The 14,675-nt window shown below is 47.9% G+C and overlaps 2 protein-coding genes and 1 long non-coding RNA gene across 3 annotated transcripts in view; all 3 read left to right on the top strand.

Moving 5' to 3' along the window:
• LOC144111374 (uncharacterized) overlaps positions 1-14,675 on the top strand; it is a 323,266-nt gene that overhangs the window by 250,901 nt on the left and 57,690 nt on the right. The gene's annotated exons all lie outside the window — the stretch shown is intronic.
• On the top strand, positions 2,231-3,302 carry LOC144111083 (uncharacterized). The gene is made up of 2 exons (XM_077644223.1): positions 2,231-2,866; positions 2,973-3,302. The coding sequence occupies exons 1-2, from the start codon at positions 2,746-2,748 to the stop codon at positions 3,290-3,292; spliced, it is 441 nt and encodes a 146-aa protein (XP_077500349.1). The 5' UTR covers positions 2,231-2,745; the 3' UTR covers positions 3,293-3,302.
• Positions 11,734-14,631, top strand: LOC144110497 (uncharacterized). Its single transcript, XM_077643458.1, has 3 exons — positions 11,734-11,886; positions 13,624-13,717; positions 13,970-14,631. Exons 1-3 carry the CDS (start codon positions 11,734-11,736, stop codon positions 14,629-14,631), a joined length of 909 nt encoding a protein of 302 aa, XP_077499584.1.

The raw sequence follows: 14,675 nt of genomic DNA on the forward strand, positions 1-14,675 counted from the left end.
GCCGCACCATCTGCAGGTGTGCTTGCCTCTGCGGACAGGTTGTGCCAAAGAGGCCAATTATACGGTCTCGCATGGCTCTACCACGCAGGTAGGTCATGCGGGATCCTGTCCCCGCCAAGTACCCGGCAAGCAGAGGTGGTCCATTGTTGTCAGGGTCATCAGTAGTGTCGTCTTCGTCTGCAGCCAGGGCTTCTTCAAGACAGATGTTGTGCAACGCAGCACACGCTGCAATGATGACCACCGCCCGCTCCGGCTCGTAGTGGAGTGTTCGGTACCTTTGAAGGCACCGGAAGCGGCTTTTGAGAACACCAATGCAGCGTTCCACAACACATCGCATTGAGGCGTGTGCTGCGTTGTACTGCCCTTCTGCAGTGTGACACTGGTGTGAGCAGCCACGGCTCCAGTGGATATCCACTGTCTCCTGCACGACCAAAATTTGCAGTGAAGTGTGTTGTTGCCTATGTAATAAATGATTCATATCAAGCAGCTCAAAGCCAGTATGCTGAACCAGAATTCATAGGCATGCAGAATATTCATGACTAAGGGGTACCTCTGTAAGCACAGCCTTCTAGGTTAATGATGTACTGTGATATCTTACACGACAATAACGATGTGCACACCTCTTCTGCCTTGATGTTTTACGCTTGAAATACGATTCACTTTATAACAATGTTTCTTGTGCCTCTGCACCAGCAGTAACAGTAAATACACAAAAAATAAATAGGATACATCATATTGTTGCATGTCATCCATGTTATAACCCGCCTCTTTTAGGTATGAGCCACTGCTGTAGCTTAATACGTGCTGTCGAAGTGCTGCTTACCCAGAAGAAACTCTCCATCCTCCAGCAGCCCGTGCTCCACCTTCCGACGCAGCCGTGAGTAGCGCCAAGAAAAGGCATCGTGACAAGACCCCGGGCAGCGAGGGTCGACCGCAAGGATCTTCATGTCTGCGTCGCAGATCTGCGAGAAACACAGGCAGACAATCTTGGACGTGAACTTCCACTGTCGAGGTCGCGGCTTTCGAACCCATGCGGTCAGAAAGCCAGTCTACTCACGATCATGGTGTTCATCGCATAGTATCCTTTGCGGCTCCAGAATGCTGCCCGGTTTGCTGGGTCTCCCCGCGGCGCTTTTATGGCAATCAGCGTGCCGTCGACGCAGCCGACGACGCCTGGGATGGTGCCGCGGGGAAGGAAGGTCGCCTTCGCTGCCGCTTTTTCCTCGGGGTGCGCCGGGAAACGCACCCATCCCTTCTGTGCGCCGACTTTGCAGATGGCCTCAGCCACACGCCGCACGCACTTGCTCACCGTCGGTTGTGCGAGGCCGACGGTCTGCTCGTTGCCGACGCACACTTGAAAGCCCCCGGAGGCAAAAAAAAAAACGGAGAGCGCACAGCACCTGCCGCCGCACCGACAAAACGCTCGTCCGTACGCCTCGCAGTTCGTCTGCAAGTTCGCCGCACAACCACTCCACTTTCTCCTTATCGAGTCGAAATAACCGACGGAACAGCTCGTCCTCGTACACCGTCCTTCGTCGTTGCTGGCGCCGACGTTGCCGCCTCCGCCACCAATAAACAGCAGACGACGCCGCCGCCATTTTCCCTCTAAAACTCTGTAGACCGACTCTTCGCGGTCGCAAAAAACAGTCTAAAACCGCGGGCATAATTAGGTGTTCAACGTCATGCGTTTTTTCTTGTCCGTGACGCCATTGCAGCTTCCCGTGACGCAACTTTTCAAAATGGCGCCGGCGACCAATAGGAGCGGGCATTTTAGAGCGCTCTCAATTGTAGAGCGGTCGGAGCGAGTTCCGTAATCCGGGCCCTGGTCCGTCCAGCAGGTCTCGGCGGCTCTTGAGCGACAAAGGCCTCAGATCCTCCGCTGAGTTGCCGCCTGGGCCCCCGTCACGGCGCCATTAGGTCATGATGCCATTAGGCCATGACGTAAATAAAGTTGTTCCTCCTCCTCCTCCTCAGATACTGAAGTGATTTTTGACCTTTTAACCTTAAGTACCGTTGTGTACGTTTATCGTCATAGCAACTGCACTTGTCGAATAATTTTTTGTGATGTGCCTGCTTTTGCACTTTGTTAAACAAACATTATACCTTTTTTTCTTCATTAGAAACAGTAATATACTAATTACAATTGTCAGAAAGCAAAAGATGTGCAGCCCAGCGCTACAGCGCTTTCAGTGTTTGTCACTAGATGGCAGCACGATACGGAACCACAACATCGTAAAGATGCAGACGCCACACTGGTGCACGTGCTGTCATCCATGGTGAACATGCACGCCGACGCGAGTTATGGAAGAGGTGCTGTCAATGCAGGCAGAGTATTTTATACGCCGAAATTGGATGTCACTTTAGTTCTTGAAGTACAAACAAGTGACCCATTTCGGAATCCCGACCAATGGGACGACATCGCCCTTCGGCTGAAGGCGATGCTGAAAAAACCATTCACGTCGCGTAGCGTGCGCGATCGGTTTGACCTCCTGATTACGTGGTACGCCGCCAACGATAAGAGGAATCAAAAGAAGCAAGTTTTCTATTATTTTTATGTGTGCGCGCAAGCGTTAATTTCTGTACTTGACTTCATTCAGATCGGGAACAGAAGAAGAGTACAGCAAGCGTGACCAACTCCTTCAGGATATATTGTGTCTAATCGAAGGGACGTCTTATAAGATTAAACGTTCAAGAAAAGATGGTGGGTCTGCGAGCAGGAAAGACCTTGCAGTCGCTTCCCAGCCAATGAACAACACCACAGCGGGGAAGAAGACGGCCGCTGCCAAGGATTTGTACATGGAGAGGTATGCGGCGGCATACCGGGATACACCACCAGAAAGTGCTGGTATCGACATCGACATGGCCGGTAAGCGTTCCAGCAGACGGCAATAATTCAGCTGCGATCACAGAGGCTGAATTTGCATCATGCAGGTTTGTTGGTGAAAGCAAATTTTCATTTGTTGCGTTTACAGGCAGCAGCGGGGTCACGCCGGGAGAGTTATTGCACGGCATGCTGGCAACGACGGCAGATGACGAGGAGCGCGACCCAAACACGCCTCCTATGGACCAAACTCCTGCAATGACTGATGCCAGGCCTCCTATGGACCCAACTGAAGTCAGGCCTCCTATGGACTCAACTCCTGCAGTGCCTGATGCCAGGAGCCTTCCCAGCACTCAGCCATCTGAGCCAGTGCAACAGCAAACGCCCTTGAGTTACCCAGGACGAGGCAGGTTATTTGAAAGCGTTCATATTGTAGCATTCAGCAAGGCGAAAATGTGGGAGAGTTGGTAAGTGTTCATCATTTTTGCTCACAGCGCAACAAAAACGAGAGACGAGACGAAAGGCTATCACAGACAAGCGCTGGCTATCAACCGTTTTTTATTGAAGAACAAAAGGCGTATAAATACACACAATGAGCTACTTATCAAACAATAAAATTTATCTGGAAGGCACGTGGGGCACCCTCGTGCCACCCTGGAGCTTATGCACATGTGCCACCCTGGACACTGGAGCATAGGCTCCAGGGTGGCACCTGTACTATTAGCCAACATCTTTTTAAGCAGGATTGATAGGGCAATTGAAAAGGCATTGGATGAATAAGTCATTAGGGTTTTTCGGTATGTTGACGACGACTACTTGGTGTTCACCCGAACAGGCGGCTTGCATAGAAGTCTGGTCGACGTTCTGGAGATTTTTAAGGGATATGGACGTGGGCTAGAGTTCACAACTGAGGTTGCCAGCAACAGATAACTGCAGTTTTTGGATTTGGCATTGTGTGGTGAGGACAAACACTTGTGCTGGTGGTATTGCCTGAGGACTACCAAACCGTTGCTAAACTTTCGGTCTGGCCATTCTAAGCTCAAAGCAGGGCATTGCCGTTTCTTGCTTGCAATCAGCTCTCAGGAAATCTTGCCATGAGAGGACAGGGGAGAGCATTTTGCCGCAAGGAAGCAGGTTACATGTGAATGGGTACCCTGATCAACTTTTTTCTATGGCAGCGGAGAAACTCCTTAGACAGCTTAAGAATGGGGCTCAGCCGAAAGAAGGCAAAAAGAAGAAAAAGGCGGCTGTGGTCCCGTATGCACACTGCTTGTCACATGGGTTGAAAAAATTCCTGGCAGATACGACATTGATGTCTTTTCTGTGCCTAGAAAACTTAGCACAATGTGCAAACAGGTCAGTCAGAGGCAAGACGGCAAGAGGGATGCTTGTCATGTGCGTCATGTTTCGCCATCTATACCGTGTGAGGTGGGTGTATCAGGTCCCCTTCTCATGCGGTGCCATGTACATTGGCCAGACTGGCAGGTGTGTCAACAAACGTCTGATGGAGCATGAGAACACAAGAAAAAAAGATCCCCTTTCCCACACAGGCTCCCACTGCAGAAAATGCCAATGCAAGCATGAGAAAGATTATGCAGAAAGGAGAGCAAAAGGTGACCCCTTGGCCAGTCGACTTTTCAGTGCAAGGAGTGCAGATGCGTTCCTGTTTACAAGAACACGCGTATCCTTTTCCAACACAGCGATAAGCTAACACGCGAGGTAATGGAGGCCTTCTATATTCGCCACAACAGTAAACGTGTATCAGGAGCCCTTCTATTGCATTATCCGAGAGGGAATTGGGTTATCTGACCTCTCATGTGACTTCCAGATAAATTTTGTTGTTTGATAAGTAGTTCATTGTGTGTATTTATATGCCTTTCGTTCTTCAATAAAAAACCAGTTGCTAGTTAGCGCTTGTCTGTGGTAGTCTTTCGTCTCTTGTCCCGTTCTTGTTGCGCTGTGAGCAAAAATGATGTTCATATTCTAGACATTGTGCCTGAGACATGAAGCGCCATACATGTTCCCTGCTTATCCTTGAGAATTGTGTCTTCTACAGAAAAGAAGAATCAGATCAGAACACCGACTACGATTTCATGCTTAAAAGGATGAGGCGTGAAATGATCATAAAAGAAAAAGAAAGAGGTTGAATTGCGGCGATTGCCGTTAGAAGAAGGCAAGCTTCTATGGGAGAAAGAGTTGAAAATTGTGGAGCACAAAGTATTCTGGAACGCAGAGAACGCGCCGAAGAAAAAGAAGAGGAGTGGCGACATCGTACTGATGCAAGGGACAATGCTCTGATACAGTTGGTTCAAAGCCTCACGACAAAAATAAATTAGGATTTGCCCAAGCACAAGCTTGTTTCATTTCTCTGAACTAAGCTTTATCTCATTCTTGAAGGTAATGATGAGCGCTGTCAAAATACGAGAAGGGACGAGCACACAGGGCAAAGTGCTCGTCCCTTCTTGTATTTTGACAGCGCTCATCATTACCTTCAAGACTGCATTTCCAACTAGCCCCAGTTGTAGCTCTGTTGGCTTTATATCTCAGCTGAGATAATTGCACAGGGAGTGGGAGCAGGTATTCACACAAGATAGGTGGGTCTAAGTTAAAATATGTGGACACTTTGCTGCCATAAATAGTTGTGTGACAGTTTGTTAAGATTGTGACCACCTTGTACATTTTTTCCACTTGTTGCCAACGAAGTTTTTGGTTCTTCTTGTAGTCGAGGAAGGCAAATTCACCAATAACCTTGCCGAATCCCCATTCTACCGCCTGGCGGACTCCGCTCATTGCACAATTGAAAGCCTCCTGGCCACGCGTCAAATGACAACCACCATACGGCTTCATCAGAAGTGGCCGAAGCGGGTATGCAATGTCCCCATAAATAACCAAATCTTCCCCCTTCACCAGCTTCTTCAACTTGGCATACAGTCCACTCGGAGTATTCCTGCACAAAAAAAAGCCCATTTATGGAAGGTAAATCACACTAGTATGTTTCTGACATTTCGGTGCCAGTCTTTGTGGCACACAGTGAAGAATATCAAGACACCGAACTATCAGGGAGAATAATATAAGGGGCTCACTTGAATCATGATAGCTCCCTGGATAGTGCCCATCCAGCTGACATATGATTCCTTTGGGCGCATTAATGATTGATATATTGTGCAATGCACTCTTTTGTGTCCCGAGTAATACAGTTTCTGATCCCTTTTGGGACGACATATAGGGCGGGCAGTCCCATCAATAAAAGCCCAACAGTTCGGCAATGCTGCACCTTTTGCTTCAACAGCCTGTAACGAAAAATTAGAAGACAAGCATTTAGGTCCTGCTGTGTAATGACAGCGTCAGGCGCGCAACTTGCAATTGTGACTTACATTTGCAAACTTTTGGAGGACAGCAGTCGATAACCAGTCATGGTTGTTGCAGTCGGTGATAAGGTGTCCTAAAGCGGCGACGATGTGGTCTATCACCATTGCTGCAGTTCTCGACATTACAGACGAATGCCTTCCAAACATCGCTTCTAAGTCACATCATCTGTTTGGATAAGCGAGCCTTCGCAGCGTAATGCACAAGGCTTCTCGGCCAGGAATGCTGACGTTTTGCGCAGTCTTGATTGCGTCCGGAATACGAAGGGCGCTACACAGTTCACCAAAATCCTCCTTAGCAAACCTGAACTGCTGTCTGAAAAGTGTAGGCTCGAAGTTATCAATATCGAGCAGCCCATATCGTGAGCAGTAGTTGGAAAATTCATCCCAGTTGCTGCTCATCTCGTAGTCGTCGCCGTTGTGCGGATGCGTAGCAGCTCCAAATAGCCGTCGTTCCGCTCGCCAGGTGATGTCGATCTCTTGCCATGACAACATAGAGATCACATGAGCATTCGAAAGAACACTTCTTCGAGGCATCTTAAAATATAATGGCAATGAAGGAAGAAGAAAACTCGCAGAAAACTCGCTCCGGCTCCTGAAGATTACAAGAACGGAAAGACTGAGGCTTGGCTTGGATATTTCTTTCGATTGAATCCGCGTTGCAGTTTTTGCTCGTGGCAATAGATGGCGCTAAAAGCATTAGAAAGCTTGTGAGAAGTGTGAGAATAATTTTTAGCGGGTTTTTACGTTGCGCAGGGTCGAGGGCTATCGGCATAGGAATTTTGGCGGGCTTTCACAAGGCGTAGCCGGCCGGACGATGGGTCGGCAAGCTAGGAAAGTTAAGGAGGACGAGGACGGGGAGTTAGTACAGTGCCAGGAGTGCGACCGTTGGTGTTACTTAGATGAGACTGGGTTCGGGAGCTTAGCCGAGGCGGATGAGGCTAGCTTCGTGTGTAAGATGTGCAAGCGGTTTGGGGACGCCGTTCATGCGTTAAAAGGGGAATGGGAAGCTGGGTTTAATGCACTTAATGCGGACTGGCAGGTCGAACGAGAGGCACGGATTAAGCTGGAAGCTCAGGTCGCCGATTTGATTAAAAAGGAGGAGAATAATGCCGCCCTGTTGAAGCGAATGGTGGGCGAGATTAAAGAAGAGCGGGAAAAGCGGATCCAACTAGAAAAACAGGTTGAAGCGCTCAGGTCGCGGCCGGCTGGGCACCCCAGTTCGGAGAAGTGTCAGGCGGGGGACGAGGCTCGTCAATCGTACAGTGCTGTAGTGCAGCGAGCATCGAGTGAGAAAAATGAGAACGCAATGAAAAAGGTTAAAGCGGGCATGGAAACTCGCGACAATAGCGTACAGCGGCAGGAGAGGCAGCTAGAGCGATCCGGAGGCCAACAGATGGAATTAGGAAGCGAACGTTTGGGGCGCAGGAGAGTTCTTGTGGTCGGGGACTCGAATGTAGCGAGGGTTGAGGGAGGCGTTCTGACGGCAGTGAAGGCAGACAGGCGGGTGCAGGTGGAGGCTCAGTCGGGAAAGTGCATGGTGGATACAATGGCCAGAGCCCGGGAGGTGGTGGTGGGCAGCATGGATGGCGAACACCTTGTGGTCATCCATGCTGGTCTCAATGATGTACTGCAGGGGAGGAGCCAGAATCTTGAGACGCAGTTGGAGGTGGGGATGCGTAGGCTTAGAGAGGCCTCTAGGAGTGTGCATGTGACCATATGCACAATCCCAGAGGTCCAGAGACAGGCTCGCGAAACGGAAAGGAGGGTCGTGGAGACTAATCGGGTAATTAGGCTATTGAGTCGACGACTAAGATACGAGGTGATGGAGGTGAACAGGGACGTGTACGAGGTTAGGCCCCACCCTTTTGCACAGGATGGCATCCACTACGGTGGTGCCACTGGCAAGAAGGTGGGTAGTAGGATAGGTCGCCAGGCAACAGCTTTTTTGGGGGGACCCAGAGCTCTGATGGAACCAGTGTAGAGAAGGAAGAATTAAGATCAAACGGACAATGGAACCATAGGGGAAGAAAGAGACGCAAGCGCCAGGGCCAAGTTAATTCAGATACAGGTTTCATTAACATGCAAGGTGGCAGGAATAGACTGAAATGGGAGGAAATAGAAGAACAGTTAAGACAGGAGGAATTAATGGTATATGGTTTAGCGGAAACACATCTTAGAGACATGGAGCAACCACCCTGTAACCCAGACTACGCATGGGAATATTGCAATAGAACAGAGGGCAGCAGAAAGGGAGGTGGAATTGGGGCATTCATTCATAAAAGTATGAATTTTCAAAGGGTTAGACTGGGATGCAGGGAACATTAATGGCTAAAAGGAACAGTGGCAGGCAAGCTAACACTCCTTGGCTTTATACCTGTGGACAGGGGTCAATGCCAGAGAGGAAAACAGGAAAATGTTGGAATGTATTGCAAGCGACATTGATGAGCTAGGAGGACAGGGCGAGATAATTATATTAGGTGACATGAATGCACACATAGAAGTCCTGGATGGGTACACGGATTCGACAGGAAGCATGCTGCAGGACATGTGTGACAGGCATGATTTAGTTGTATGCAACAGCACCGAGAAGTGTGAAGGGCTCATAACATGGGAGGCGGGGAGTCTGCACTCGACGATAGATTATGCACTAATGTCACAGAGGATGTATAACAGATTAGGGGTAATGAGCATAGATGAAGATGGTTCCAGAAGTCTAGGTAGTGACCACAAGCGTATCAAGTTGAGCTTCAGAGGAAAATGCAATGTAGGACTGAAGCAAGATGAACAATCAGGGGGAAATTTTTACTCAGAAAAGCAATTGGAAGTAGCAGCCAAAAGAATCGAGAAAGTAATTTTTGAGGATAGTGAAACAGAATGGACTTATACCAAATTAACTCGATTACTGGAGCTAGAGCTAGCTAAGGTGCGAGTAAAGTTAAAAGGGAAACGACGCAAACCCAAGAGTTGGTGGGATGAGGAGGTCAAGAGGGCAATAGAAAAGCGCAAGGAAGCATCCAGAGAACACAGATATTCCAAGAAGAGGGGGGAACCAAAACCCGAAGTAGACAGAAAATGGGATACCTTCATAAAGTGTAGAAGGGACGCATCCTATTTGATTAATGAGAAAATTAGAAGAAAGGGTGCCCAATGGATGTCAAAAGTAAATAAAAAGGATAGAAAAGCAGCCCAAAAATTCTGGAAACATCTAAATGCAATGAGTAATAAAACTAGGCTAGAACAAAGGTTTATTGTTACAGATGAGGGTATTCGACTAGAAGGGGATGAAGCAATAAAACACATAGGAACAAGGATGACGGAAAAATTTTCAGCAAAGCACGTGGTACATAGTTTATCGAAGGAGGATAGACCGGTTACAGCAATAGCTTCACTTGAGCAAGGAGAGTGGGAAAGGGCAGAGAAGAAGGTTCCTAGTGGCACATCAACAGGACCAGATGGTATCCCGATTATGTTGATAAAGAAGTTAGGACCAAAATCCAAGCAAACATTAATACAGGTAGTGAACAAAATGATAGTGGATGAGAAAGTCCCCGATGAATGGCGATTAAGTAGAATGAACATGATATATAAGGGAAAGGGGGACAAAGCAGACGTAAGTAACTATCGCCCCATAACAGTGACATCTGTGGTTTACAGGGTGGTGATGCAAATTATAAAGGATAGACTGCAGGCTTGGGTGGAGAACGAGGGGGTGTTAGGGGAACTACAGAATGGGTTCCGGAAACAAAGGAGGTTGGAGGACAATCTATTTTCATTGACACAGTGTATAGAAATTGCGGAAAAGGAACATATGCCCTTATTGCTAGCATTTCTGGATATTAGAGGAGCCTATGACAACGTTACTCAGGAGCATTTGTGGGACATATTGGGCACATTGGATGTGGAAAATGGAGTAATTAACCTTTTAAAAGATATATATAGAGGTAACAGAGTGCTCATAAAATGGGAAAAAATGTATCAGGGCCTGTAGAGATACAGCGGGGGCTTAGACAAGGATGTCCTCTGTCCCCTTTGTTCTTCATGTTGTACCTGCAAGGTTTGGAAGCCAAGCTAGAGGGGAGTGGACTAGGCTTCAACCTATCTTTTTTCAAGCAAGGGGAATTGATTAAACAGACATTACCGGGACTAATATACGCGGACGATATAGTGATAATGGCTGACAACAAGGAAGACCTGCAGAAGTTGTTAGACATATGCAGTACAGAGGGAGATAGATTAGGCTTCAAGTATAGTAAGGAAAAATCTGCAGTCATGATATTTAATGAAGAGGGCGGCGAGCATAGAATACAGGAGTTCGTGCTAAAAGTAGTGAATGAGTACAAGTATCTTGGGGTGTGGATAAATAACAGTGCTGAGTATCTGACAGAGCATGAAAAATATGTAATGAATAAAGCTAGTAGGAATGCAGCTGTCATGAAAAATAGGGCACTGTGGAATTACAATAGGTATGAGGTGGTAAGAGGGATCTGGAAAGGGGTGATGGTCCCTAGCCTGACCTTCGGGAATGCGGTCCTGTGTATGAGGCCAGATGTTCAAGCAAGGCTGGAAATTAGGCAACGGGGAGTAGGGAGGTTAGCTTTGGGAGCACATGGCAATACACCAAATCAGGGGGTACAGGGGGATATGGGATGGGCGTCTTTCGAGAGCAGAGAGGCTAGCAGTAAGATAGCATTTGAGGAACGATTGAGAAGGATGGAGGAAAAGCGGTGGGCTAGGAAAGTTTTCAGATACCTGTATATAAAGAATGTTGACACGAAATGGAGAAAGCGAACTAGAAAATTGACAAGCAAATATCTGGACAGCAGTAAGGGGGCAAATCAGCATTTATCGGTTAAGAAAAAGGTTAGGGGAACAGAGAGAGCGTTGTGGAAAACAGGGATGCTGACGAAATCGGCACTGGAAACATACCGGACCTTTAAACAGGAAATTGTCAAAGAAAATATCTATGATAATTGTAGGGGAAGTTCTTTGCTGTTTGAGGCCAGGACTGGAGTTTTGCGGACTAAGACGTATAGAGTCAGGTACCAGGAGATAGACACTTTGTGCATTGCGTGCGGAGAGGAGGAGGAAACGGCTGAACACTTGATACTTTTCTGTAAAGGGCTTCACCCTACAGTGGAAGGCAGCGGGGCTGACTTACCCAAGGCATTGGGGTTTAGGGATAGTGAGGGGAAAGTGGATTTTAAGAGGTTAGAAGTAACCAAGCGAAGGTTATCTGATTGGTGGCTAAAAGCAAGACAGGAGTAAAATTTCACAAGACATGGCTAGGTGGCTTGAGCCACCGCCCGATGTAAAGGGTTCAGCCGTATCCATCCATCCATCCATCCATCCAGCTAGGGTGCCTCGATGCGCGCGCGCCCTCTAGGGTGAGGTCACCATTTGGGAGGGCGAGTGCCGCCTCCTCGGCCGGGACGGTCCACCTGCGGCCATTTTCATGCCCTTTCTCGCGGCGGCGCGGCGGCCGTAACACGTGCGTTCGCTCTGTCGCCTTTTCTCTTGGTGCTGACCGGTGGCGCACATCGAAAAATGCCGGGATGTTGTGTGCCGCAGTGCACCAACCACTCTAGAAAGGGATGGAGAATGTTTCAGTTCCCGAGGGACCCCAAGAGAAGGCTGCTTTGGACAGTAAAGACCAAGCGCGACAAGTGGCAGCCGACAAACACATCGTGCATCTGCAGCGTGAGTAAAACTTTCCTTCGTATGCCAAAGGATTCGCATGTGCGTGCCGTTGAGGTACGCGATTCATTTTTATTGAGAGAACGTGTGGAAGGTCTGAACAGGGACATGTAAATATGATCGCTCTAAAATTAAGTGCCGCTGAGGATTAGCAACTTCGTGCACAGGGATTGTGTGGCAAATGTTGGGAGCAAATTAGATTGCTCACAGAACGAGTATCGCTGCCCGGAAAGTTCCGCACCTTTTAAGAAAACAAAAATGCCCGCGTTCACTTGACGAGAGAGACTGAAAAAAGAAAAAAAAAGGAGGCGTTGTTCGAGTATTTTCCTTCGAATGAGACTCACTGACTGCATTTTAACTTGAAACAATGAACATGAAATCTCTTCACAATGGCGCACACAATTCCCCTTCATAGTAAAGTAAAGAAAAGTGCAGTCTATTTCGATTATGTGGGCTCCTAAGCAATCATTATGTTGTGTAAAGGCGAGAGCGTTACTTGTTGCTGAGTGTAGGGCTGCGGCGAAATACTACTGCAATGTGTAGTGCGGCTATGTAATTTTTGCGAGGCTCCGAAAGTTGCTTATTATGAGGTCGCGACAAAGCGAGACGACAAATCGGTCATATTGCGATCTCTCAGCTGGGTTTTATTTGCGGTGTTCTCACCATACCCTGCCGCCTACGGCCATGCTTTGCTGTCTCGAGTGGTGATGTGGACGCGAGTGATTGAACCTCAGACGGTGAAGACGGCATAGCACCGCAACCTCGCTCTCCGAAAACTGAAGGCCAGCTGATGTTGACCGCGGGATTTTCCTTTTAATGCACTCGGTAGCTGCAGAAACATTCCGCTGTCTGCTCGCTCCTTCCTTCCCAAGAAAGCTATGCTCGATCCCAAGAAAGCTATGCACCAACTCGCCCAGCAAGAAGTTCTTCTACATTCCTTCACCACGCCGACAGGTTTAAACTTGTGCATTGTCACCACCGCGGTGACAATACACTCGTCATAACCCCCCCCCCCGCCCCCCGGGTTAATTACGGGGGGGGGGGGTGCTTGCCACGCATTCCTGCCACGGCAACGGCGGGCTTTTCGCACAACGAGCCAAGGAATGCGAGAGCTGCCCTCGCATTAAAACGTTTAGCGACAGCCGTAACAGTGTACCGACTGCAGCTCACATCACTGATGCCACCTAATTGATTTCATTGCTCGGTATAAGATGCGCGGATAGCCGCTTATAGTACACATGGCATAATTGTCCTCCTGTGCTTGTTACAAATAAAATTAGTGGTACTGTCCTAAAAAATTTATAACAGCTGAGAAAAAGTGCATTTGTTCGATTAGTAATGCATGCGAAAATAAAGCTTCACTTTTTCAGTGCATTCTGCATAGGCTTTTCTTGGTACCTGCTATCACTTATTTCGCACCCTGTCCTTGAGCACATGCACCCCCTCGTCTCTATGACCTGCATTGTTTGCTGCGAGCACATATTCATGATGACTGGAATTTTTGTTCGCACGTTGCTATATTAATTATCTATACTTGGGGTCTGTAAATAAAATCTCGCTCTGGGTGCTCTACGGATGCTCTCCGTCAAGCAAGTGTAAAACAAAGTTTCATTTATGACACACTTGGTTATACTACACAGTTTTGGACATACCAGTTATATGATATACTTGGTTTTGTCTATATCATCTACAGTGAAACAAAAATGCTAATGTGCCTCAACCTTACACATTCATTTGCAGGCTCACTTTGAACCAGGCAGCTTTGAACAGCATCGTTCAGATGGATGGAAAAAGCTGAAGCCGAATGCAGTTCCAACTCTTTTTTCATTCAAACGTAAGTTGTTATTTCTAAAGTCCGGATAAGTATTATATAGCTATTGTTACCTGCATTGCTTACAGGAAATGTCGGGTTCGTGCACGTTAGCGTACAACATTAACATGCTTGCTCCAGTTTATGTGCGTTCTCAAGAGTACACTGTAGAAAAGATGGGATCCTTGGTCCCATCTTGCTTGTTGTAGAAAAGAATGTACTAGCTCGCCAGGTCGAATAAACCGATCTTAAAGTGCATATTTTTTTATGTTGCAGCTTTACCTAAGGAGCGAAAAGCACCGAAGGAGAGAGCGGCTTCAGAGATCTCGCTCTCAAATGGTAAATCAGATGCGACCCCCGTGGAAGCAAGAAGCTCGTCATGTGAAGGAATAACGCTCTCTGAGACCACGGAGCAGTCTCAATTCAGACCTCCGCTTCAGGAAGATACATCCGAAATGGACTCGTTCCAGGTCAGCAATGTCATTGCTGAGTGTCCACGGCAGGTTCAGGATGCAGACAGGAGAGAGCAAGCCGGCGAACCTAGTGGGACCCAGACTGCTTCCTCGTATTCTGCAGAGCTGAAGAAGCAGCTAGCGGACATCACGAGGAAATACACAGACCTTCAGGACCATCATGCTGCCGCCAGAAACAGTATTAAGGGCCTCAAAAATCAAGTTCAGAGGCTTGAAAGCGAAATCAGGAATTTTTCAAAAAATGTCAAGTTCCTGAATGAAGATCAGCTCCGTGCTCTGTCTAGGAGCAACAACCGGGGCAATTCCTGGACGCCTGAAACGGTCAAGCAAGGCCTTCAAATTAAGTTCGCTTCCGGGACAACTGGATATGAAACGCTCAGAAAGCTGGGATATCCCCTTCCGTCAAACAGGACACTGACTCGCAGGCTCGAAGGTTTGAAGTTCCTTCCGGGGATACTTCACTAGGTTATTGACGTCATGCGGTGCAAGGCAATGGCCATGGAGGAGGC

Source organism: Amblyomma americanum, chromosome 11 (genome assembly GCF_052857255.1).
Source record: "Amblyomma americanum isolate KBUSLIRL-KWMA chromosome 11, ASM5285725v1, whole genome shotgun sequence".
In the NCBI taxonomy this organism is placed as follows: Eukaryota; Metazoa; Arthropoda; class Arachnida; order Ixodida; family Ixodidae; genus Amblyomma; species Amblyomma americanum.

Excerpts from the sequence above, each read along its gene's own strand:
- LOC144110497 (XM_077643458.1), top strand. The coding sequence starts at position 11,734 with ATGCCGGGATGTTGTGTGCCGCAGTGCACCAACCACTCTAGAAAGGGA. Across the intron at positions 11,887-13,623 it reads ACACATCGTGCATCTGCAGC|GCTCACTTTGAACCAGGCAG; the intron begins GTGAGTAAAACT and ends ATTCATTTGCAG. Across the intron at positions 13,718-13,969 it reads AACTCTTTTTTCATTCAAAC|CTTTACCTAAGGAGCGAAAA; the intron begins GTAAGTTGTTAT and ends TTTATGTTGCAG.
- LOC144111083 (XM_077644223.1), top strand. The coding sequence starts at position 2,746 with ATGAACAACACCACAGCGGGGAAGAAGACGGCCGCTGCCAAGGATTTG. Across the intron at positions 2,867-2,972 it reads TATCGACATCGACATGGCCG|GCAGCAGCGGGGTCACGCCG; the intron begins GTAAGCGTTCCA and ends TTGCGTTTACAG.